This window comes from Centroberyx affinis, unplaced genomic scaffold (assembly GCF_046629955.1).
Source record: "Centroberyx affinis isolate AG114_WGS23_722 - 3 ecotype Tasmania unplaced genomic scaffold, CSIRO-AGI_Caff_v1 ptg001080l_1, whole genome shotgun sequence".
Lineage (NCBI taxonomy): Eukaryota > Metazoa > Chordata > Actinopteri > Beryciformes > Berycidae > Centroberyx > Centroberyx affinis.
In genome coordinates, this window is record NW_027279627.1 from 185300 (window position 1) to 212286 (window position 26987).

The 26987-nt window shown below is 42.1% G+C and overlaps 1 protein-coding gene across 2 annotated transcripts in view; it reads right to left on the reverse strand.

Moving 5' to 3' along the window:
- Positions 1–814: 814 nt before the first annotated feature.
- LOC139647438 (carboxyl-terminal PDZ ligand of neuronal nitric oxide synthase protein) overlaps positions 815–26987 on the reverse strand; it is a 52747-nt gene continuing 26574 nt past the window's right edge. Inside the window, exons 6-11 of one of the 2 annotated variants that reach the window (XM_071523335.1) lie at positions 26625–26766; positions 24422–24600; positions 19447–19608; positions 17333–17543; positions 13954–14290; positions 815–3156 (exon numbers count right to left, since the gene is read on the reverse strand). In XM_071523335.1, the coding sequence (XP_071379436.1) occupies positions 2589–3156; positions 13954–14290; positions 17333–17543; positions 19447–19608; positions 24422–24600; positions 26625–26766 (1599 nt within the window). In that variant the 3' untranslated portion in view covers positions 815–2588. Of the gene's footprint in view, positions 3157–8921; positions 9001–13953; positions 14291–17332; positions 17544–19446; positions 19609–24421; positions 24601–26624; positions 26767–26987 lie in introns of those variants that run through there. The other variant, XM_071523336.1, reaches the window with a different exon arrangement.

Here is a 26987-nt window from a genome sequence, read left to right on the forward strand (position 1 = left end):
AGAGAGAGAGAGGAAGAGTTTGACAGAAATTAATTTTTAATGTCAAATGTGAATGTTAAGAGAGATCATTAATGTCGGGGTGTTAAACAGTGGAGATAGAGAGCAGACAGCTGATGCTTGTTCCCATTTGATCACAGAGAGACCAAAGAGATGGAAGGGAACTGAGTCTGTGTGTTTGATGAGTCTGAGATTGTATCGTTACCTGATGGTAACAGCTAGCAGCTCTGATTTCCTCAACTGCACCTGTTTGAACACTGTATTTGAATCTCCTTCTAGCCAGGTCTAGGAGAACAGTTTCTCCCCCACAATTAGTTCTGAAATGATTAGTCGATTAATCGATTAGTCAATCAACAGAAAATTGATTATAATTTTGATAATCCATTAATCATTTTAGTCATTTATCAAGTAAAAATACAAAAAATTTGCTGAATACAGCCAATAGGTAAAGTGACACATGCAGTTAATTTTCATTTCAATAGTAAAGGGGAAAGATATTCCTTTGAACATCTGCTCTCATGACTTTCCTCTGTATTAGTCGGTGTGCACGGTCACATGAGTGAGCGTCTAACCTTGCTCTTCTCTGGATGGAATACCAAAATTTGTCTACTTCTTGACACAGTAATAATTCAGGTGAAAAATACATGACCGCACACTGTGGCACTTACTCTGTCATCTGTGACCCTTGTATTCATGATGAAAAATGACAGTGTCATTTTGTCAAACTCAACTGGCTCTAACACATAGACTGTGGATAAAAATCAAACAAAAAAAACAAACAAAAAAAACAGATGAATGCTGAAACTGTTTAATCCTCTTTATTACTTTCATTCATCCATGTGTTATTGCTGTTTTATCTCCCCGTTACATGTGATGTTGAGAAAAGCCTCTGTTTTGGATGTAATAAGTGTTAAACACCCGCACCGTGACACCACCCTTCTTCACTCCTGACACCTCATCTCCTTTTCCTCTCCCTTCCATCTATTGTCACTTCTACCTGACATCTATGTAGGTTACACCAGTGCACTTAATTGAAAAAAACACTATTAACAGATGCAGTGATATCTTGCTACTTGCATGTAATGAAAAAGAGCCCTGGATTAATATTGTGGGCTTTGAACAGCTCCATGCAGTCCATGTGTTTCCCACTCTTTTTCATCAGCATTCATGATTACAGGCAGCAACTGCTGATTTTAGTCACTCAGTATTTTTAAACTTGCACTCACTTTCTTTTTCTCTTTCTGTTTTCTACACTCAAGAACAACAGCAGTTAGGATGTCTCATGATATGTTCTGTTTGCAATTGGATTTGCAAAGCAATTATTGGTTTACTATATTATTTTGTCATAATATTAGGAATGAAGTTAAAACAATGTTGCCAAAGTTTAGACTAGGCTACTTACACCAACACAAAATAGTGCATGTGTTGCAAGTAGTAATATTGACTTGACTGACACTGAGAGCTGTAACTCAAGAGGATTTGGTGTCAGTCAGGACCTCACAAAGTGAGAGTCAGAAAAGAGAAAATCCATCAGCGAATTTGTCTTTTCTACCAGGACCTCTTTGATCCTCCAATTATCTTTCCATTCAGTCTGCGTGTTCATTTTATAATGGAAAGTCAGTGAATGGACTCACCATTCAGACAGGTGCAATCAAAAGCTTTCATAGTGGTTCACTGATTCTTATTTTAACGTTAGAGGGTTCACTGTGTTTCTGTGCCGTTTCTCAACAAAAAAAAAACATATTTAAAATTTTCAATCTGGAAATCTCTTTGTTCTGAATGGTTACAGCCATGCTACGTACAGTACTCCCCATACAAAGTACAAAATGTCTTCTGCCCCCATTCCAATTTTTACAGCACTGCATTGAAGCCCACAAGAAAAACCCAGCTGCCAAAAGTAACACAAAACATTCTCAAACCAACTCGACCCTGTTAATACGAAAACACACACAGCCACAAATGGATGTGCATACACACAAACAACTACATGTGCTCACTTCTCTTCTCTCCTCCCTTTTTCCATTCTCTGACTTTCTTGTTCCTTTCTTCCCAGTCCTCAACCGGTAAGGTGCTGCACAGGGGGCGAGGCTCTTCCCAACACCACAGCATCTCGGCCCCACAAGGACCGTGGCGTTATGCTGAAGCAACATTCATGATAGTCATCACTCCATGAAGTCTGCATGTTTGTACCACAGCAAAGCATCATACAAAATAATGTTTTAATATTGACTACTAGCAAAAATAAAATGTGTTCCCTCATTGGCTTTGAACTCTACGGTACAGTATTATTATGTGACTTTAACAGTGCAAGAAATGCTACATATATTCTGCTTAACATTCTAATCACTAAAATGTAAATCAGATCATTACTCTCTCTATAAAAATACTAAAATCTGTCAATTGCCTAATAATTTATACAATAGATTATTTTCCAGTAACTGGTATATGTTATGTCTGCGGATAGAATAAGTAAGAGTCCTGAAATCAAGCCCAATGCACACACAGGAGCCGGGTCTGGAAGTGAGTATTGCATTAAAAGGTGATTGAAGAACATAGTGTAACGTCTCCAGCGGCCCATCCAGCCCATCCTCCTAACTCCGCTGTGGGACACTGGGGTCTTCTTGGCTGCTGTCCAGCAGCTCATCCTCAGAGAAACTGATGTGAAGGCAGGTATCGTTGATGGCGGAGGAGAAGGTCAGTGTGTGCTCAAAGCGGTCCGAATGTGTGGCGAGGGCGGGGGGAACAGCGGGACACAAGGAAGAAGAAGAAGAGGGAACCATTTCACTTCTGTCTTCCAGAGGACTGTCACAGCCACTGGAGGCTGTTAGAAAAGTCCCACGGTCCCCAAACGGGTCCTCGTCGTCGCGCAGCGGCGACACCAGGGACTTGGTCTCGGAGCGGACCCCAGAGTCCTCGCTGGCTGAGCAGGAGCTGCTCTCCCCGTTGCTGAGGGAGTGGAAATCAGCGGACGACAGCGAGCTGGGGGTCATGTCTGGGAAGGAGAGGCTGCTGCTGCGACTGGGAGCCACGCCGTTGCCGCCGACCTCCCCGAGCATGGGCATGGCTGTGACCTCTGACCCCGGAGACAAGGTCCTACTGGCTCGCTTACGGTTCAGGGAGGGTGGAGGAGGGTCCAGCTTGGGGATCGTCTGTTTACACCTGCCAGTGAGAGAGCAGAACAACTGCTTAGTGGAGTTCGACAAAATAGCTTTTTGTTCTTGAAATTAGATGAATGAACCAACACAAGTCTGAATGTAATGATGGTGATGGATGCAGTGAATGGGCCATCCTATCCATACTGTGCAGTTACTGTATGTGAGGGTGTGTGGCTTCCTCTACACTAAGCAGAAACATTTAAGAGTGTGGGAATAAGCCTCGAGCCAGTTCTCTCCAACACTCGCATTCTTAAACCCAGCACACTTTGACGTAAGCTGTTACTAGACAGGACAGTAGCTCTGTCTCTCTTTCTCTCTCTCCCTCTCTCTCCCTGTTGTTATGGCTGTCTAGGCACTTATCTACATCCCACAGCTCCCCTGTTGAGAGAAAAGAGGGACAGAAAGAGAAAGAGAGCCAGAAAAAGACAGCGGGGGAACAGAATAGAGGAGCGAGCTTCAGGCTTTCCCCTCCTCTGCTGATCGCACCAAAACACACACACACACACTATAAATAGCTACACTGCAGTCTCTCTGATTGTACCACAGCAATACCATGACAAGCACCGACACACACACACCGACACACACACACACACACATAATCACAGTCTTTCTCTTGGAAAACAAGCCCTGACACCAAGCCACTAACAAGCCCCGGTTCCTCCCTGACTCCTCCCATTTACAGTATACTGGTGGCTGCTAACTTGGTTCCCTGGTGAAATCTGGTTTGTGGTTGAATCCTGGTTTCAATAATGAACTTATGGGCTGTGACTTGGTGATATATTTAGTGTGCCTCTGTAGGATGCTGGTGTTCACAACAACAGTAAGTACAGCCTTGTTATAATGGTGCAGCATGCGACAGCGCAGGGAAACTAATTTCCTCCAGGAATGATTATCAGCGGTTTCCCCACTAACACTTGATGTCACAGCTCCCATTTGCTGGCATTTTGCAAACAGCCATTTTGTGTCCCGGCGAGCATTTGTTTAATTCACAGAATTAACATTAGGGACATGAAGTTGCGTGAGTGAAAGCTGCAATTGTTGTTTTATTATTTCTAAGTTTATTAAATGGGGACCACTTACAATAAAAACGCAAACTTCTAAGAGGCTTTATGCATCGTTTTCATGAAAGCTGCCAATAGTGCTTCTAAAACAAAATCAAACACCGTGGACATAAGAATTATATTATTGTTTTATTCCCAGGGGAAATAGTTGCTCTGTAGTTTATATTGATTTACAGTACAGTTAAAAGTTGGATTCTGCTGTGGTTTCTTCTGCTTTTATTTTTAGTCTGGTGGTGTCACTAAAACGAATTTGCAGCCCGATCAAGATTAAAAAAATAGTGTTTTGTTGTGTGGCACGCTGCCTCTCTCCTTCCCAGTGTCATTAACATACGTCTGACTCAGCACTCCTCTTTTCTGTCACAATGTTGACACGCCTCTCTGCCTCATTGCCCTATCTCCCTCTCTGCTCTTTCTTCTTTCCATTTTTCTACCTCTCCCTTTATTACCCCATCTCTGTCTCCTCTCTGCTCATCTCCCTCTAGCCGCAGTCAGCCTACCTGTCATATATCTCTGCTGTTCTCTTACTGACATCTTTCTCGTTTCCCTTTTCTCTGTCTGTTTATCCCCAAGCCTAATCTCTGTCTGTATTTCTGTTTCTCACTTAGTCTTCCTCCAATTTTGCTCCCTCCCTGAATTCTGCCTGACACAGCTAAATAACAAATGCGAGCACAGAGGGATTGATTTAAAGGGCGATGCCACTTTCTTAATTTAATAATTCATACCTTATTTCTATGATCTTTGACAGTTCAATCAATATTTGTGAACAAATATGGCTTAATCCCAAAGATAGAATCAAAAATTGCCAAAAGTCACATATGTCATGTTATCAAAATGGATAACTAGCTTTTCTGTAGCAAAGAATAGGACTCAAATTTTTGTTTGAGCCTTAATACCGAAATTGGGGTTACTTTACTGTATCTTATTCTAGATACTATCACAGCAACCTTTTCCAAATCCTTATCAGGGGGGTTGTACATCAGTGTGGCATCAGTGAAACATACAGTATTCAGGTTAAAGAAGACAGTAATAAATGTTCACTGAAACTCCACAGAGATTTGTGTCATTGTCCATCTCATACCACCGGAGTTCAACCAGCTTGTCTTGGAAATCAAACAGTTTGAATTAGTGTCTGTGACCCCGAATGGTTTGGAATGGTCCTTCACGCCTCTCACACTGTATCATGTGCTCTTCTGTCAGTGCCGACTCCCCCATATCTGCAGAGTCAGCAAAGACTCAGCTTGAGGTTGATCGGGCCTAAAATTGGACTAAAAGTCGTGTAGTGAGAACCTGTCATTAATAAGATTTAGCAGTGCAGAGCATACACATCACAAATGCATGTGGAATAGACCATGTTTACAAATAAACAAGATGCAATTTTACCTTGTGCTGTTAGACTAGGATTAGCACATCAATTACTGTGTATACCTGGCTTGAATGAAGAAGGATGGGTGAGGATGGGTGTGTTACTGGGTTATCAAGTGGGAACCTCCCATCACTAGTGTTGGGGGTAGCCAACCTTACAAAGTAACATGTTACTGTAATCACATTACTTTTTCCTGTAACGGAGTAAAGTAAGGGATTACTGTTTCAATTTCAGTAATCACATTACAGTTACTGATCTAACAGATAAGTAAGTTTACATTCTTTAGCCTCTTTCAGCTGTTGAATCTATTGAAAGATTTCCCTTGTCTTATCCTGCCTTCAAGTAATTTCGGAAATATTGGAGTTACAGTCGAGTGCACATGAACGAGTGGTAAATACAACTCAGAAAGTCTGAATTTAAAGCTGTAGGCCCTATCTTTATCTTCTGTCATTATTTAGATACTTCTGCTGGTAATGTGGGCTTAGGCCTACGATATTTACTGGACCAATGAACACAAGTAAGCCTAGCACAATCATTTTAGGGTGTAACGCAAAAGTAATGTAAAGAGTAGTGTAACTAATTATTTTTCTCTGGGAGTAATAAGTAAGGTAATTAATTACTTTGAATAAACTTGACAAGCAATGTATAATTTATTCGTTTTTTCCAGTAACGACCCTAACACTGCCAATCTTTGTTGAATTAGGTCAACACTCTCAACACTGATCAGACCTTTACTCAACTACACTACACCTATACTACACTGATACAGTCTCTATATACCGAACTGTATGAGAGAACAGTGTAGAGAACAGTGGACTCGACTTTGTAAAAACAATCATACCAGGAGCTGAGCACTGATGCACTACTGTGCCATGATATGATGATATGATGATATGATTGGTCAGAGTCCTATCTTAGTCGTGAGATGGATTTTCTTACTTTAGTCACCAACTGGCATCCAGCCACAGCCACTCTTTGTGGATGGTTCAGAAGCTGCCTTAACGGTCTGAAGTAACCATAAATCCCTAACTCTCTGAGTAAACTGGAAGTGTATTGGGCTGCACATCTATGAAACACCAATTCTGCAACAACTTATTTCACTGTATCTAAGCTTCTTCATTAATGGCTCATCTAAGACATTGCTATGAGTTGGACAACGATATCAGGTAAGTTGTCCGGCTGTATCTGCTCATATTTTCCAATCTCTAGCCACACCCACCTGTCCTCAATTTAACACTTGGATACACCGCCAAGTGTATTGACCTTGTAAATACTAAGTTGGAAGCTGAACAGGATATTGCTAAACGTTGCTGTGTCTGACCACAGGGGACATTCACCTTGCCACTGGTGGAGATTTTTGGGTGATTGCAGCACATCATACGTTGGTCTAATAATGAATCTACTCCTAGATTCCCACACTGTTTTCCACTAAGCCTCTTCCTCTCTGTGCTTTTCCAGCCCATCCATTGTCCCTGTTTAGCTTAAAAACTACTTTGATCTGCCATGCTACTTTCTCTGAATATTCTCTACTACAATTTTCCTCTTTTCTAATAGGGTTACATAAATGTTCCATAATGGTTTGCTTGAGCCAAGACCAAGGCCTCCACGACCCTGCTGCTCTTGCCCTACAAATCCCTATGCCCGAAGCCTTGTTCCTTTTAACTCTGTGTCACCTCCAGTCTTACTTATGTGAATTTGAATTCCCCTGCTAGCCTAGACTTCAAGTACCCCTCCCCATACATTGTTATATTTCTAACACAACGTGGGATTCCAAACTATTTCTTAACATACAAGCCAATAAATTGTCCAAGGCCACATCAGCAGGAGCATCAGCTCAGGCTGTACACATCAGAATTTTGGCTTGGAGAAAGAATCCGAGGAACTTTACAGCTCTATGCCAAGATTTGCTTCTCCCATGCTTCTTTTATGGGCTTCCATTAAATCTCTTGTATCACACTTTTGTATACCCAATAGGGGAAATTAGGCGTTGATCACTAACTTCTACTCTGCTCTCTATTTCAGTGAACTAACATCCATTTGGTGTTCTGGGTCATTGACTGGTGGGATATTTGGAGAAAGCCCTACCTCCCTATGCCTTTACTATCTGTGTGCTCTTCTCCATGGTGATGAGCTCTGCACCTCTATTTACATGTAGTACAGTGATACTTTCTATCTCAACTGTGATGCCTTCCTTCATTACTTTTAAACCTGCTTCTTCTCCTGCACTGGTTACCACTTGCTGGCATCTAAACCTCTTTGGTTCAGAGACTGCCTTTTCTCTTTATTGTAAACTCTAGTATATCCTTTCCTTTTTGCCTTTCTTGCATTATTTTCAAATCTGTATTAGCTGACACCCATTCCCTAATTTCCCTGCAACCTATAAAGCAGCTCTTCTTGACACTTTGTTGTTAGTTGTTGTTAGTTGTTCAGATTCTGCCAGCCACAAAGGCAAACCGTGAGTTGCTTTCCTTCCTACTGGCTGCTGGTCAAACATACAGTAGCATAGTGAGGTCTCTGAAGCCCTAAGCCTGAAGCTAGACGCTATTTCTTTCTCTATCTAGGAAAAGGTGATATAGTGAGATTCGGACACACACACACCCACACTGGACAAACAACCCTGTCACACAGCGAGTGAATGATCAAGACAGGGACATCTAGAGTTGCATCTGTAGTACTTCTGCCGGTCTGTTTTCCTGTTCATGTCCAACTCAAACACCTCCCTGCTGGACCAGCGACTCACACAATATTTGATTCTGAAAGAACATTCCCCATATTCTTGCAAAAGTACAAGAGACAAAACAAACACACACAGTCTAGCAAAGTGTGGCAAACACAGTGTTACAGTATATAAGACAAGGTGACTCACTGATTAAGTCTATGCTAATGTGGTTATGATTTTGCAGAACCACATCCGCACAGAATTGGATGTTATTATGCCGTCATTAGGAGAGAAATCACTCGTGAAACCGACACACAGGCAGACGGCAGCAGACGACACCCACACTGTTAATCCACCACATGCCCAGTCCCATGCTTGTGCCACACACACTGCTTCCACATGCTTGTTGTCATGTATAATACTCACATAGAGGGAGGAGAAGGGGCAGAGAGGAGAAGAGGAGGAGGAGGAGGAGAGGAAAGGGGGCTAGGCAGTGGCAGGGAGCTCCCCAGGCTCCTATAGGGAGAGGCAGGCTGGTGCGGCGTACGATGAGAGTGACAGGGACGCGGACGGGACGATGGAAAACGTTAGCTATGGGTTTAAAGCAGGGGGGCTGCCAGGTGGGGTTCAGTTTGTCGGTTAGGGCTGGGACAGATTGGCTGACTGATGACAGTATTGATTTGCCTGGGAAAGGGGATATCTCATTGGAACATGAGGGATGGTTAGATGAGGAAGAGGATGAGCAGGAGAGGGTCCTCGCACCTGTACCAAAGAGAGGCAACAGTTAGACTAGAGGTACCTATGAAGGGGAATAAGCCTGCTGAATTTAAGGTCTCACGTTTTTTGTTAAATAGAGAGGTGCATGAGGCTAATCACTGCCGAGTACACTTGCCTATTCGTGGGTTAAATCTCTTTGGGGTTTTTTGCAGTGTGCGGAATCAACCTTTTTCCTGTTACCTAACTCAATAGCTTAAAATGTCACACTGAAATCAATACAGACCAAAACAACAAAGATGTGAAAATGGGCAACCTATGGAGTCCGCTGTACATATGACTCATACGCACAGCCTGCTTGTTTACTTCACCATTCAATAAGCAAGAAAAAAAGCACCCACTCAAGAGAATACGATTAAAAATATCAGTCTGGTTCGATTTCTTATTTTTAAAACAATCTGCAGGGGCTCCGCAGACGCACAGTTGGAGACGGATGAAAATAAAAATGGTCAATGAAACACCTGAATTTTCCACATTTGGTCATGTTACTGGAAGGAACTGTTGCCCATAAATCTTTTACTATTGAGTCTTCGAGACAGACGGATGGATGGACGCACGCACGCACGCACACACACACACACACACACACACACACACACACACACACACACACAGAGTTAACATACAGCAGGACATCACACCCTGCTGTTAGTCACAGTTGGAATACCTCTAAGAGGCAGACGTGTCTGATTGGCCAGTCTTAACCAAAACTGACTGGTCTGTAAATCTCCATTAGGTGAGCAGCACTTGGATTGGATGCTTCACTTGGTTACCGAAGGTCGGAGAACTGTTAAGCCACATCATGTGAAAGACAGGAGGGTTTTGTGTAGGTACTACACACAGAAAAATAAAGGTGCCGGAATTGTTTGTTCGGAAGAAGAACCGTTTCTGGTTCCACAAAGAACCGAGGTTCTTCAAAAAAACATTTCTGCACTGCTTTGCTTAGACACCTGCATTGTGTTTTTGTTGGTCTGCCCTTGTATAGCCTCATTTGCATTTGCACAATATCTACTATGGAGGGGTTTGGTTATTTTCTGCATTTATGCCATCACCCACCACCCAATAAAGAATTAAGAACCTTTTAATATCCCAAAGAACTGAGAAAAAAAGTTCTTTGGGATACTAAAAGGTTCTTGAAAGGTTCTTTGTGGAACCAGCAATGGTTCTTCTATGGCATCACTCCGAAGAACCATTTTCGATTCAAGTTTGCACCTTAATTTTTCTGTGTGTACCTCTGGGTAGACTGGGCCGTTGTAATAGCATCTTGCTTTTGTTAAGACATTAACAAACTGCACCCAGCTGAGTGTGTGTGAGCGTGTATGTGTGTGTGTGTGTGTGTGTGTGTGTGTGTGTGTGTGTGTGTGTGTGTGTGTGTGTGTGTGTGTAATGTCTGTGTGGGATGTCTAAGCATGTGGGTGGATGAATGTGAAAGTCTACAGAGAACTGCAAACTGCCTATAAAACTAAAGCTCCAAGCAATTCTATAATAAATGCGGAACCCTGACAGGCAGAGTAACTGTCAAACATTATTCAGAATGACTGACAGGCCGGCTTCAACTTTCCAAATATCACATTCAGTCACACTTGGGTCTGAGAATGCGGGTGAATCTTTGTGTGAAAAACGAGCAGCCGCTTTCTGAACAACGGCGCACAGCGGTGCGTAAGTCTGGCTGACAGAACCAGCGCCGCCACGAACGCTGGGAAACATCATCCATTACGCTCCCATCATATCGCTGTATCCACGCAATTAAATTAGCGGCCGACGGGGCTGCCGGCACAGGAGTGGCACACAGCGGGCTAACGTTAATGATGGAGAGGACAGACAAAAAAATGATAGAGGGAAGATTACAAGGGAATTGGTCAGGAAATACCATTACGCCATGTACAATATTGACATGGGCGGGTGGACGAGAGAAAGAGGGAGAGAGAGAGAGAGAAAAAAAACATGGTACATATCGTGCCGGAGGTTAAAAAAAAAATGACTCACTGGTGAATAATATATACTTGGGCGTTCATGTAAGCAGGTCACCATATGTATCTGTTTTTATACTGTGTAGGCATGCTACATTGTTGTTTGTTTTCATGTGTCAGACAGAGGAGGTTGATGACTCAAAAAGTTGACAGGCCTCGGTAAATTGCACAGTAAAAAGGTATGCCCAAAAAAGTGTACTCCAAGTCTACTATCACGACTGAACATCCGCTTTTGATTTTTGTGTTCGTTCTATGCCAACGTACCATGTACAGCGCTCATATAACAAAAGCTCAGTGGGCCAGCTGGAGAGCGCGCATGGCTATGATCCATGTCAAGGGGATAATGCCCGGGTGATTTAGAGCTAAATTGCACTAATAATGTGAAGGGAATCGATTCCATCCCTCTGTTACTGTGTGACCAAAGCTGGACCCGGGGACTGGCAGAGGGAGGAGGAGAGGGAGGGAGGAGAAGGGGGGTGGAGAGAGGGGGGTGGGAAGAGGGGCGGAGGGGGGGGAGATAGACGGAGATGGCAGAAGAGTATCTGTCTGCGAGCTCTGAGAACATAAAATAAGGCCACTCAGGCTGTAAACATTGATTCGCTGGGGAAATCCAGAAAACAAAAGCAAATGGAGGCAATAAAATATGCTGGGTGTTGGGGGGGGGGGGGCTACAGCAGTCTGACTGTGTCAAAGGTAATGCCAAGGAGTTTGGTGGGGGGAAACGGAAATTACACAAAAGGACTAAACTTTCCATTTCTCCACTCCACTCATTTTTTCCCCTGTTTTAGTTAGTCTGATAATATGATCCAGTTTATTCCCGTAGGCTGCACAACCCTAACGTTTCCAAACACCCTAACCAAAGGTCGCAGTTTTTGCCACACACAGATAACACACGCTCATGCCCTTCTAGAAAATATCAATTTCTGTGTGTGTGTGTGTGAGCTTGTGTGTGTGTTTCTCCGTCAGCCAGGAAAATAATTATTAGTGTTTTTCTCTGTGCGGTAATAACCTGATGATGTTCCCCTCACTTTTCGTTATTTTTATATGCCATTGGTGGATAAGCGCAGCACAAGATTTTATGATTTTCATTTACATAAGTATGATGTCACTCAGGGGAGGAGGCAAACATACAGACGTAAAGGAGGGGGAGGATGGCATAGATGGAAAACGAATTCAGGAAAAGAAGTAATAATGCTCCGGTGGTAGATTTCTAAGCTGTAGCCTTTGAGACAGAAAATAGGAGATGCGGTGGGAAAGTCAGGAGGAAGAGTGGCAGAGAGAAAGGATGTGCTGGTCGTAATATGATTATAAATGAAGGGGGACAGGGGGTTTAAGCCTCTGCTGTCTCCTTCAAGGCAGGCACACAACACACTCCCAGATGAAACTCATGTTAATTTGGAAATGTAAAGTAACAAGATGCCTCTCTTTGGGAGAAACAAAGGAGGTTTGAAGTTTCCCTTCGAGGTTTCTTTTGTTTTTCCTCTGAAAACCTTTTTTTTTTTTTTGGTCATAAGCTGACATATGCAAGGGGGTAGGGTTTCAGGTTGTGTGGGGATGTGAGCTGGGATTGGTTAGCAGGCTGTGCTACAGGAAACCACAGGATGTGAGTCTGGCCGTAGGGGCTAAGCTACAGTCTGAGAAACACACAGCCACTCACACACACACACACACACAAAGATACGAGCACCCGAGCAGACACACAAAATGACACAATGATACTATATACACACTGCACAGCCTAGTCTATTCCAAATCCTCATTTCTCTCCTTGCCTCTTTTGTAATCAGCTTTAACATGCCCTCCTTGGAGATTTAAGTCCTCGCTTGCTCTCAGAGAACGAAGAGAGACAAATTAAGTGAGAGAAAAAGAGAAGAGAGAGAGAAAGAGAGGGTGTCAGGGGAAAAGAGGGGAAAAGCAGGACTAAAGAGTCTGTTCTGCTTGAGAGCGCTGCTTGATCTCATACAGTAAATGTTCTTACTGTAGCTGCTCTTTGCGATGGAACCGATAACAGGAGATTAAAAGCTCATTAAGAGGCAATTATATAGCTCCCGTATATGCATTCAAGGTAGAGGTTGCTTGTGTGTGTGTGTGAGTGTGCGCACGCATGCCTGTGAATTCAGACGTTACATCAAAGTCAAAGGCAGGGAGAGCACAAAGACTGCGTGAGGAACAGTGAGAAATATAGACTCGGGGTCTCAATACAACACCCTTGAAATGTTAAAGGGGAGCAGAATGTTTCACTATACAAAACACACACATTCATCACAAATAATTCCATTTTGTTCTCTTTACTCTCTCTGCATACTTCTCTAATGCCTATTCAAAATGAGTTATTTCATTAGGTGGGAATTAGAAACACACTGGGATGGAGTCCCGAGGGGAACCCGCCACATGTTAAAGCTGATGGAGTTCCAGTGTTTTTCTAAATCCCATTCTCTCTCACTAGCCTTTCTCTTTCCTGCTCTACCTCTTTCAACCCCAAACCCAATCTCCTCTTTCCCACTAACCCCACCTTTTTCTCTCTTTCTTTAAGGCTCTTCTGTAATCCCCTGATTATAGTCGCACTTCCATTAGCTGTAGGCTGTTTCTGCTGAGTTGAGCTTTCTCCACTAATAGCAGTAATAGCTAGTGGCTCTGTCTGTCATTCTGTAGCCTGGTCCCATAGAACAGCAACTGACTGGTACCACACTGGGAGTGTATGTGCGTGTGTGTTTGTGTGTGTATGTACTGTGTGTGCACACATGTAGGTTAATGCACAATGGCTTGATTTCAAAACGATGTGCCTAGCCAAGTGGGCAGACTTTGTTGATCTCTGTGGTATAAAGTGTGGCAGTTGTCATAGATGAGGATGGTTATCAACTCAAAGTTTAGTCTATGAGTGTCTTCTTGTGTGTTTCTGTATAAGAGCCTGACCACAGTGTAATTAACGTTATCGCTCGCTGTGTAATAAGCATTCAAATGATCATCTTACTTCTCATCCATGTTGGCAGAGTCTTTCGATGTGAACGGGACAATCTCGTTGCAGGTCACTTCAGAGCCCTCCTTGTCTGCTTTCCCATTGGTTCTGATGAAGGGGTCCAGCTCCCCGTTTACGGAGGCAGGTGGTTTGGTCCCGTTCTCCAGGTTCAGCAGGTTGAGATAGGACTCGGCACAGTCCACCTGGGAGGGGGAGAGGGGGGTGTTTTGGAGAACCCATGCGGGCGTGGAGGTAATGGGCTGGTCCAAGGTCTGGCTGTAGTGATTCTTCAGATTCAGAGACAGAGACCGTGATGATGTGGAAACTGAGCTGCATGACGACTCCTGGCCATCTGGAATAAACAAAATCAAATCAACAAAATTTCACAATTAAAGACAACAGTGAGAGACATGCAGAAGAGGAGGGTCACAGATCCAATCACAGACCACTTGTGATCTATTTCTCTTTTAAACATTTGATGTCTTTGTAAATCTCCCTCTTGTTCTGGCCTACACTAACTCTCATTACAGAAAAGAGGAGTTGGCACAGCGCCAGTCGCAGCTATTAAGCCGACCATGTCTAAGATTAGCAAGATTAGCATTTTCTAGCAGAGGGGCTAACATGATTAATACAAGCGTGAAACATGATGTGTCACTTTCTAAACAAATACACACACAAACACACATATAAGAGCTACATACATAAACACTGATAGATTCACACACATAAACACACTCACAGACACACTCACATATACACACATCACATATGCACACATATGCACACCCACGCTAACACATGCATCCAAGCACACACACTTACACACACACACATGCAAAAACACAAACTCGCACACACCTCTAGCCTTTGTGGCTTTTCATTATTTTGGCAAGAATGGGAGTTCTTTAGCTACTGTAATTACAACCCTCCCCAAATAGCTCCCCTTTGGGACACTGTGTGTGTGTGTGTGTGTGTGTGTGTGTAAGTGTGTGTGTGCACTGCGCCGGCACGGATATATCCAACATAATGGTAATGGTGTTAACACAATCAAAGGTCTCTCCTTGAGCACAGTCTGTGAGTGTGAGAGAACAGCACCTAAACCCATATTGTCTCTTAGTTTAGATCTATATAGCTGAGCTGATTATAATAACATAGTGTATATGCTGTCAGTGACTCCATTCACAGTATTATGCTATGTGCTGATACTGTGACCACAAAAGCTCAAGTGATCTCTCTATGTTACTGACAAAAGTCGCCAACTGTTAATGCATGGTTGTTTTGATTATCAGGGTTATATATCATCTACATAAACATTTCAAAATTAAATCTTTAGATGAAAATCCACATAATTACATTCTGAAATGTTTTCAATGATCAACATAATTGTAGTTGTATATTCAGTGCAACTCATTTAGTGTGATAATATAATATAATATAATATAAAGACTATATATCACCTGAGAGCACAAAACCTTTTTTTTCCTCAAACTATTACATGCGGCCAGTATACATCTTCCGATTCGTTCAGAAATACTGTAACACATGGTAGACCAGTTAGCTCACTATCAATTAGCATGCATTAAGGCATTGAATTAGTCTTCATTACCCTTGACTTAAGTGCAGCCTTTGATACTGTGATCAAAGTATTCTCAATGTTTAAAAAACCTTGCTGGCATCCACAACACTGCTCTAAACTGGTTTCGCTCATACCTGCCTAAAAGATCCTAACTTGTTCCTAGTTCCTAGATCCTAGATGGTAACATGTCTGCCTGTTCTGAGGTCTAATTCAGCATCTCCCAGAGTTCAGCTCCCCTCAGCAATATTATCTGCAAGTACAGAGTTACTGTGTCACTCCTTGCAGATGATACACAAGTTTACATAGCAAGGAAATGTAATGATACACAGCTAAATAAAAGGGAATCCTTTATTTAGAAACAGATGGACTTTTTTCTCCTAAATGCAGATTAAAGTAAAATGCTCATTTTTATAGTCGGCCCTAAGCTGCAACACACTCATATATATGACCTCTCTTAATTTCAATGACTGTACAATTATCCCAAAGGATTCTGTCAAAAATCACCCCTCCTTTGAGGCAGTATCCAAAGCAGCATGTTTTCCCTGAAGAACTATCTCCAGGATTATTTCTCCTACCTTGATGACCTAGAAAAAACAATTATTGCTTTTGTTCCCTCCAGAATCAACAACTGCAATTGCAATGCATTACTCTCTAGCTGCCAAACAACTTCTAATTCTAATGTGAACCAGAAAACAAAACCATACTACTGCTGTCTTAGTCTCTATTCACTGGCTTTCTGTGAATGCTTGTATTGATTATTAACTCTTAACTTACATTGTAACATTGCATGTCCTTATGACTCATTATATCACTGAATTACTTACTCCCTGTAAGCCTACCCACACCCTCCACTAACAGGAGGCAGCATGCAACTCCTTGTCAATACATGCAAGAAGGCTGAGCCATCTCTGTATCAGGGAATCAGACACTGTCTCAGTAGTTAAGTCCAGACCCATTTATTCAGCAAAGCCTACAACTGAACTCCCACCTTACAGTAACAGCTATTCCTTTTTCTTACTTTCATTCAGTCTGTGACTGACTTGGTGGATTGCTGACTGTGGATTGCCTGGAATAGTTGTCATATGGAATGTTCTCATATCCACTCAGGCACACACAGAAAACACATAGGCATGCTCACACACACACACACACACACACACACACACCCTATTTCTTGGTGTTTGTGATGTACTTGTTCTGTGTATTGTTAGAGGTGCCCAGTAGGAGTGAAAAGCCATAATTCCTACACTTTAAGTCTGACTGACACACAACTTCAGGACAATACACATATCCAGCTGTCCTTGATCTACAAATTTATCTGAGGGACCCACAGAGTCCGCCATATTTTTTTTTTTTGCTGATTTGTATCTTTTGAAATTTAAATATATTTTTTCCCCCTAACACTTTTTCTGTTTTTGACTGATTAACAGCAAAGTTGATACACATGCAGAAGAGACCTAAATACACAAATTAACAAGTTCATTAACCAATGAACTTCACAAAGGTGTGGCCTAATACATACAAGGCCATAACTCATCAACTCTTTTTCGAATCATCACATGGTACATAAGTTCAGCAGAGGTACAGAGCCATGTCTATAAACATACTTTAAAATTGGCCCATAGGGAGCACCACAACAACTGATAATGTATATCTTCCATTGATTGATGAAATTTCATGAAATTTGGTGCACATACTTAATAGTCATATATGATCAAAATCTAAAGTTTGGTTGTAATTGGCATGTATGGATGTAGCCTAGGTGCATTTGGTGTGGTCTTTCAACTGTTTCTACCAGTCAACTAGCCAGTCCCTTACTCTGTGTGTGTCTTTTCGCTTGAGACTCCTGTTGTTGCTGTCCTGGTTGTGTTGACTGTGGGGAGTGGGCCTCCAGCTCTTTGAGCTGCTGCACAAGCAGGGCAAGGTGCTGAAGCAAATCCCTGTTCTGGAGCAGCAGCTGGTGCACACGAGCCTGGGCCTCCATACGAGCCGCAGTCTCCGCCGCCATCTGATCCTTCAGCAGCTGCACCTGAGGTGTGGAGAGTGAGCCAGGAAAGTGGAGGATTAGAGCAGGGCTTAGGACACAGTAGTGTGGGTGTGTGTGTGGTGTGTGTGTCTGTGTGTGTGTATGTGTGATTTGTTTTCTATGCAAAAACTAGATGTGACATCCATTAGTGATGGAGAGACAGAAAGAAAGGCCGACTAAGAGACAAACACACAGGGAGTGACGATACAAATGTAACAAACATACAATACAAACACTGAGAAACTTTACTTCTGTTTATGAGTGTGTTTGTCAGAGTTTGTGACTGTTCTGTGTCTGTGCCTTTGAAGGATTCCTTTTTCTATTTCATGCCTCAGTTCCACCCTGGCTCCCCCCACAGAGTGACTATAATCCTCATTATAGGAAGAAAAATGTCCTATCCCAAAACCTGAAATTGAAAATAATCATGGGCTGGCGCTATTTGTGTACATAATTCACTGTGTGGTGGATTTTGCTCTGACAATGGCTGTCTGTGAATATAATCAATTGGAATGGAAGTGAAAAAATAAATAACTATGCATTTGGGTTGAGGATCCTCAGTTGACCTTAAAAGTAGGATTCAATCTTCAGTCTTGAGACGTATTGTTACAAACTTCTGTGCATTCATCTGTGTTTCTGGCTTCTGTTTCATCCCAGTTTGTGTCTTCTACCACTGCACTGACTGTGCCTCCATAACTGCGTTGGCACTGCCCCCTAGTGGTATAGCATCATAAAGACAAATACATCGATAGGGAGGGGGAGGGGGTGGGGAGTTTGCCAAATGAAGCCCGTGCTGCAGCCTGCCCTGTTGGCCCTTGACTGTGAATAACAAACTGAGACTTGATAGAGTGTGTTGTACACTGGTAGTGAAGGTAAAGGTCGTCTCCAACGGTTTCTATCCTGCTGGACAGTGAGCGCAGTAGCAGGGCCTCAAGCATATAACAAGTGGACTATGTCTACTGTATATCTTGTCCTAAGTTAAGCACTCTGCAGGAGGAAACCTAAATAGCTGTGTTGTATGTGTTTAGGAAGATTAATAAAGAACTCTAGGCTCTGCTTTTGATTTGCCTGCATCTGATCATTAAACCAGGGATCCCCGTTTCTGGCATGTTTTTAATTCTGTCAGAGAGGCCCATAGATCTGCACAGATTTCACAAAATCTGACAATCTATACAAGTACGTCCAAAAAGTATTATGGAGTTTTGTGTCCCTTCCCTTCCTGGGAGACAGCATTACAAGTCCAGTTGATGATTCCAGTTTCATGTTATACCATAATCCATGTAGGCTTCCACAAGCTAACTGAAATAAAAATGAAATGGTGCAACATAACAGGATCTCATCATATCTCATCAATGCTAGCATAACTGAAAAAGCCTGGAATTGTAGTGAGCCAAATAATAATTGCGAACTTTAACTCTTGTTTGGATGATCCAATGACTGAATCCATGACCCACTGACAATGTTAAGAGTCAAGTTCAGCTGTAAGTACTGAAACCTGCCAAATTGGAGGCTGCAAAGAGCCAAAGCACTTTGCAAAATGGAAAGATACACATGCCATGTGAGTGGCTGGCTTTCACTAAAAGTGGGTGAGTATGGAGTTCAATTTGTTTATGACTTTGATCTCCTCACTAAAGAGAGACTATTGACTCTGCAATGAACCTATCAATGGAATAAGAGTAAAAGAGAAAAAAGTCAGAAGAAGCAAGCATGCAAAGTGTCTCATTTGTAATGCATTGAAATAGTGAAAAGGAAAATAGGAAAAGCAATGTAGGGCTAACAGAAGGTTCAAACTCACTTTCAAATTTGGTCATACTGTTTTTAGAAGTGCAAAATTGCTCCAAAAATCCCCACACGGCATTGTTTTACACAAACTGCACAGTGTTTAAAATCGTCTGTGCATCTCTCTCACCTGTGCCACGGCCACCTGTGTGTGCTGCTGTTGCTGCTGTAGCTGGTGCTGGAGGAGCTGGAGGTAGTGTTGCGACGCCAGCGGTGTGACAGATGGAGAGCAAGGGCTGCTGGGAGAAATGCCTTGGGATGTCACCGTGAAGAGGGACCTCCGATCAAAGTCCTGGCCACGCGAGGAGACACACACACACACACAAAAAGTGCTATTTAATCTGGCATGACTAGGACTAGGACATAATGAACAGGCAGGTCATGGACAGTCCCTGGACCATCAGTTGTACTAAAAACAAGCCTGGTGGGAAATTTCACTCCATCTCTTCTTATTCTTAAGATATATATATATATATATATACATATAAATATAGATGTATATATATATATATATATATATATATATACACACACACATATATATGTATGTATGTATGTATGTATGTATGTGTGTGTGTGTATATATATGTATATATATATATATATATATATATGTATGTATGTATGTATGTATGTGTATACGTATATATATATATATAGTAGTCCCAGGTTCTTCCTCTACTTTATTTTTTCTCTCTGTAGTTCTCTCTCTTTCTCTCTCTCTCTCTCCATCCATTGGTTGGGAGCCTCTCTGCTAATCCCTGAAGATAGTTTTATGTTTATTACATTGTGGGTACATGGCACACTCTCATACTTCAATGTGGGCCTTTCCAAACAGCTAAGCAATCAGACAGTTTGGTTTAATTCAGCAATATAATATGTAAAAATAGGCTCTATGTGTGACTGGTCTGCAGGTCTCGGCCTTCTGTCAGCTGCTGCTCAGATTTCTGTATGAATTGAGTTGAAGAGGGAATACCAATGCATTTATTTAAGCTCATACATTATTTCTCTTCTCTATGACAGTTAATATAATTTGTGAACTTGAACAACTCTCCAACAGAGCCAAAAAAATATATAACAATAATTAATGTGGTGATGTCATGAAGCTCCTCCATAGAAAATGAATGAATGGAAAAGAGAAAGGTGGCTGTGAGGAGGAGCACCCAGGGGGATTTTCTGAGGATAAGGGTGCAGTTTCTAGTCCATAACAGATCAGACTCAAGTGCGGTAGAGCACATTTAAGTATAAAATCTCAAATAAAATTTTAATGGGTCCACAAAGTCTCATTCATTGTGAATCCCATCCCATTCGCCCCTTATTGTACAGAATTCTTATTTCTCTTATTTCTATATTATTATTATTATTTTTATTCTCACTGTTATATATTGTAGTATAATGCACATATTTTACATATTTCTTACTTTCGTATTTCTATTTTTCTTATAATTTCTTATAATTTCTCTACGCTTGTATATATTCACTTCTACAATGTGAGCAGCTGCAATGTAACCCAATTTCCCCTCGGGGATCAATAAAGTATTTCTGATTCTGATTCTGATTCTGATTCTGATTCTGATTCAGAGTCACTGTCAACACAGAAGCTACAGATGTTGTGGAGATGTTGCATCTTGATGACATCACAGGTTTGAGTCTTGGTTCTCTGGTTTCCGGCTCTGGGAGAGAACTGCTCAAGTTCACAAATTTTGACTGGACTTTCCAAGGCACCATATGAATAAATATTCTTAAATTGAGTGGTATTCCCCTTAGGTATAGCCACGTCCTCACCATATTCCCTGAGGTAGGTTCCTACCTGTGGTCATCTAGAGCAGTGCTTCTCAATCCTGGCCCTCAGGACCCAGAGCCATGCTGGTTTTCATTCTAGCCATCTAATCATGGACCTGGGATGCCAGGTGAGTGCAAATAAGCAGGATTGAGATCACAGATCTAGGGACCCCTGATGTTAGTCCTAAATCTCAAACCTCACACACTCACTTTTCTCCTGTCTTGTTGGTGGTGTGTTGACCTTGTGTCAGTGTCATCATCAGTCACTGAAACTGATGAAGCCCTGATGAGCGAAACATCTGACAAATAAACCAGACTTTTTTTATCTGCATTTCACTTCTCTTGATAAATTACCATACAGAAAGCATCAAGAAAGTATCAAACCCTCCACAGCTTCTCCAAAACATTTGACTCAGCTATCTCCCTCTCCCCAGTCTCTTTCTCTGTCTGTTTCCATTTCTCTCTATTTCTCTCCCTCTCTCTCGCTCTCCTCCCTCCCTGCACTTCTCCATGGACGTTTAGATGATTTTCCAGATGATCTCTAGTGGCACAAATGTTTCCTGGAGAAATAGGGCTTTCCCTAAGCAGCTTTTCCCCTCATCTCCCACTTCCCCAGTGTAGGGATAGAGCTATTGCATTTGTGTTTCTGTCTCCAGGGATATCAACACAAACCAAGAGAGATGGGTTTAGTGTGTGTGTGTGTGTGTGTGTGTGTGTGTGTGTGTGTGCGTGCACGCGCCTATGTGTGTGTATGTCTCTAGTGAGATAAACAGGAAAAAGTCATGTCAAATGTGATCAAGTCATAGGCAAACAAATAGAATTCATGCAGGTATCATCCCTGTTGATATTGCTGTCATGAAAAATAATACTGCATATTGTAACTCCTAAATCACACCTCTAGAGGGAGGACTAGCACACTGTGAAATGCAGCAACTGCAACTGCAAGAGAAGGGAGGATATCAGAGAGAGAGGGCCAGTCAGGGCACCAATAGTTGAACATGACTTAAAGAAAGAGGAGTGAGACAGATGAAGAGAACAGCAAAGAGGAGTGAGACAGATGAACAGAGGAGAACAGCTATGATGAAATTAAGTTTTAATGGAAAAACTGTTTTGTGAAGTGAAATTTCTTGTTTGGAAATTGACATTATTGTCATTACAGAGACTAATGATGTAACTTTAAAAGGGAGTAAAAGGGAAAACTTAAATCAACATGAAAATAAGTTATAGCTTGTTGTAATATATCTATAGGAGAAATCACTGCGCTCACCCTTGCTTTATCTGGTGCGTAAGAACAAATCAAATATCTTCAGTGGAAAAAATGGTTTGCACTCAAAAAAGGAATTATATTATATTATATTCTTTTATTTTTTTTATTTTATTTTTTTAAATAAATGCAGAAGGGAAATCATGCACAGACATTTAGGCACTTTTCCACTGTGATATTACCATGAAATTACCAAAAATGTTTGGACCTGAAATTTACATAATGATGATTTTCTGGGTTGTTTCAAACAGAAAATACAACACCAAAACTGATTTAACTTGATGGAATCTAGTCTTAATGTGCTTCAAAACTGACCTGATAATTAAATTTAACATTAAATCATATTCATCCAGTTTCCCATTGAAACTGAGGACCTTATAGAACAAAAACCATACTGACCTTACATAATTATACGGTTCTATCTGTGTTTGATATTCTGCATTCAGAGTGCCATGGGGGTGCAGGCCCTGTTGAGCTACAAAGATAGATTTCACTAGCCTACATAACAGTTTTGCCAGCTGGGATGTCAAAACTTTGATGCTCAGTATCTCAGAACTGCACTCCACCCAGATAGAGCCTCATAACTCCAAGCTCAAGACTATCCCTCTGCTGTGGGTTTCCACTTGAACAGCTCTGTCTTGGTCTTAAATGATGACATGTGAGCAATGTTTTGCCGCAACTGGAATATTCCCTTCTGCTTACACAGGAATGGCGTTAGGTATATGGAACTGGCATTTGGCTTGCATGCAGCCTTTCTAATGCTGGTATGTTGGAGGCACCAGACACAAGACACGCTCCCCTGTCTCTCAACACTGCCAGTTTTCCACCTGTCTCCCCCCCTTCTTTGCGTACTCCAGATCTTTCTGACACTCCCTCTTTCCTCTATCCTAGTCTCTCATTCCCTCCTTCTTTCTCTCTCTCTCTCTTACCCATTCCCTTGCTCCTCGCTTATCTCCATGGAGCAGATGTTCATGAACCTCTCAATGGGATTATGGTGGCGTTTCTCAAAAATCAAAGGGAACGTCCTGGGTTTTGGGATTAGGTGTCCTGCTTTCACAGCCACCAGGAATATTCAGGTTCTCCGCTCCACTTCCACTCTGTTCTACTCATTTCTAGCAGCATGACAGCAGCTGTGCCACTGCGTCTACTGCACTGACTCCGGTGACAAATCCAAAGCAACACACCGTGGCTTGTTCGCATCTTTTCATCTTATCAGTGGCAAAATATTAGTGAAAGGTAAGCGGAAACACAGAGTTAAAAGAGCATAATAGTCATAATAATTTAACATTACGTCATAAGGATTCAAAGTCTGCCAACCCTAAAACACAGTGGAACAAAAACGCATTACCTGATGCAATAGGGTTGAAGTCATTTTGCTACTTATCAGATGCCAACTTGGAACTGTGACTAGATATGGAGAACAGCAGCCAATGATCTAGTCTGGTACTGCAGTAGATGACAAAGCACTGTACTGTATTTCCTCAGGCTCAATGAGCCCTTTGGCAGCACTATGCACAGATAAAAGCATCAAAACGCCGCTACAGTCAATGCAATGAATCAAGGCAGAGCCAGTGTCCTGTAGCTAAGGAGAGAAGCAGTCTAGAGCAAAGACAACTCTAATCATTTAAGTGTGGATGGATGCTACTGCTACCTCGTCCCTGACCTGCTGCTGGGGTGAATAATGGAGGGGAACCTTCGCCACAACTGTAATTTGTAGGCTCCACAGGGGAGTTGAGAGTGAACATGACACAATTCCACCATTACGCACACTTTCACTAATCAGGAAATCACAGAACTATTTTTCTCTGCTGCAGCACAGACTGCTGTGGGGTGAAAGTGCGTTGCTGGCAGTGTGATCTAGTTTTGTAGACGGTCAGGTCACATTATAAACAGTAGAGGTTGGTAGAAGACTATGCAATGAGTGGAAATGGTGCGGTGCTGCTGCTTTCCGGGCTGGGAATATAAATATACCAGGTGGTCGCTTCTCTTCAGTTGGCATTATTCATCCCAGTGTGTGTGTGTGTGTGTGTGTGTCGTGCGTGCGTGCATTCTGTCTTACTATGATGGTTTGTCCCGGTTTGACCATGTTCAGTTCAGCCAGACTCTGGAGTATTTCACTGACTGCCTGTTCACACAGCGAAGCTCCTGCTGAAGGCTCTTCTCCTCCTCTTCTTCCTCCTCCACCATCTTTTCCACCCTCCTCTTCCTCCCCTCGCTCGGCTCCCGTCAGTTTACGACCTGGAGACACAAACACCACAGTGTTACCATCATCTAAAGCGTTTACTGCGTGTAAGAGCTGGTGAGTTGCATGGCTGGATTGTGTTGGGAACAGTAAAACTAAAGATACTGAATGACACTAAGGCCTGAGAGAAAAACCATTAAATCTGTTTACAGTCCAGTATAACTGGACAGCTCTGTTGCAACTGTTTGATCACCAGTCTAAAATAATGAGCCAGTGAGGTTGGACCGTTCCATTTAAGCCGTGAATTGGCATATAATTGCGGTAAACCGGGGCAAGGTCAAACATTGGTCAGGGGGCGGAGGGAGGTGAGGGACGGCCCGAGGAGACAATGAGGGGAACTCGATACCCAGTAACGACCCTGGACGTGTCCCCATGTGTCCCCACTTGAAAATGACCAATGAAGGCTCATGAAAACCACACGTTCAACAATGACATTGTTCAGCTCTGATGTTTATGGGGCTTATGGGGTTTGTGGGGCAAGCGTTACCTTGTGAATTTGAAAATGCATTTTGTGCAATTATTGTGATTATCGAAGTGATTATTGGTTTTACTTCGCTATTTGTGTGAATCGCTATTTCAGAGAATTTCTTAAAGTTAGACCATGAAGAGATGGGAGATGAGAAAGATGTTAAGGTAGTTTGTTTCGGGAATACATGAAACAGATTTTTCTTTGCTTGTTATCAACCCAAAATGCCACTACAATCTGAGAAAATGAGCAAATATCTTAGCAGCAAGACAGCATTAGTAAAGCAGTTTGGTGTTTGTATGGTATTTCTTCTGTTTGGCCTACTTTGTGTTTTTGTCTAGGAAGGATTAGCTCAACTCTTGGAAGGCTGAGGGAAGCAGCAGATACAGGATTTGCACATTGCTGAGCAGCAGCACAAGTTTGCAAAGGGACTATGACTCTTAAAGATAGCTGTGAACAAAGATGAAATATTGGTTGGCTGTAAGATTTGAAGATTTTAGCTTTAGCTTTTAAGGCTTGCGCTAGATCTCAGACCTTTTAACCCTTTATAAGCCAGAACGCAAGCAAGGCTCTCTTGGCAGCTCTTCAGTCCAGGCTGAACGGGCTTTCGCTGTCAGCCTGTCAGAGTCCCCAGGCTGTGAAATGCCCTGGTTGATGAGGTTAGACGGGCTAAATCAGTGTCACTTCTCAAGACCCCTTTTCAGAATTTTACTTGCATGTTTTATACCAAACACAATTAGCTTAATTAATTGTATTATATTGTTATTCTTACCAGGGTTCCCACACTCAACTGGCAACCAAATTCAACGATTTTTCAATTACTTTCAAGGTCCGGTTAGTTGAAATTCAAGGACTCAAAATTGGCGTGTTTTGAGGTAAGACATTAAACTGGTCAAAAGTAGACATCACAGGTCTCTTTTTATACTCATGATACTGTCATGAAATCATGGTGAAATGCATTTTAACAGCTGCTATATCAACACAAGTCTCCATCGCATGGTTTTCCTTCCTTTTTTTAATCAAGTCAATCAAGGCTATCCATTTATTTAAAAAAAAAACTTTTAAGGCCTTATTTTATTTTTCTCAAATCTACAAACTTTCAAGGAATTTTAAGGCCCATGGGAACCCTGTTTTACTTTCCTGATTTTTTTTGCTAACAGGAAGTCAGTGTTTGTTTTGTAACATCTATTTTGCTATATAAATATAAATATAAATATAAATATTTATTATTATTATTATAAATAACAATATAAATCTAACTCCACATAAATATGCCAAAACACTTGGTTTTAGTCATGCAATTAGCCATGATATAAGCAGGATAATAACCCTTGGTGTGTACATAATGATTTGAATGGACTCTGTAAAGGCAACACTGTGCATCAACCATTCAAATAATTTAATGTACAGTTATCTCATCAGGTAGGCCTATTATCCCTTACTTATGTCTTGTCACATACAGCCTAAATGTGTAAGAGAAGGCATATGTTTGTGTCTGTGTGTGTGTATGTGTGTGTGTGTGTGTGTGTTCGTGTGTGTGAATCAATCTCTCACCATGACTGGTGGCCTCCTCTGTGGACTTGTCACTCTCTCCATCCGCCTGTCCGTCTGCTTCCTGCTCAGCATGCTGCAGACTGAGCTTATGACAAACCTCAAAGGCCTGACCGACCGTCCGCACAATACGCATGGCCTGGGTCTGACAGAGAGAGAGAGAGAGAGAGAGGGGGTGGGGGGGGTGGGAGAGAAAGAGAGAGAGAGGCAGAGAGAGAGGTGGAGCAGTGGAGTGATTGAGGACAAATGTCAAAAGACAGTCTGGAGTGTAATCCTATCCGTCTCATTACAGCTCACTGATAATACCAGGCTTCTGGGCCAAAACAGCCAGACGCTTGCAGGGAGAAACACAGACAGGTACTGTAC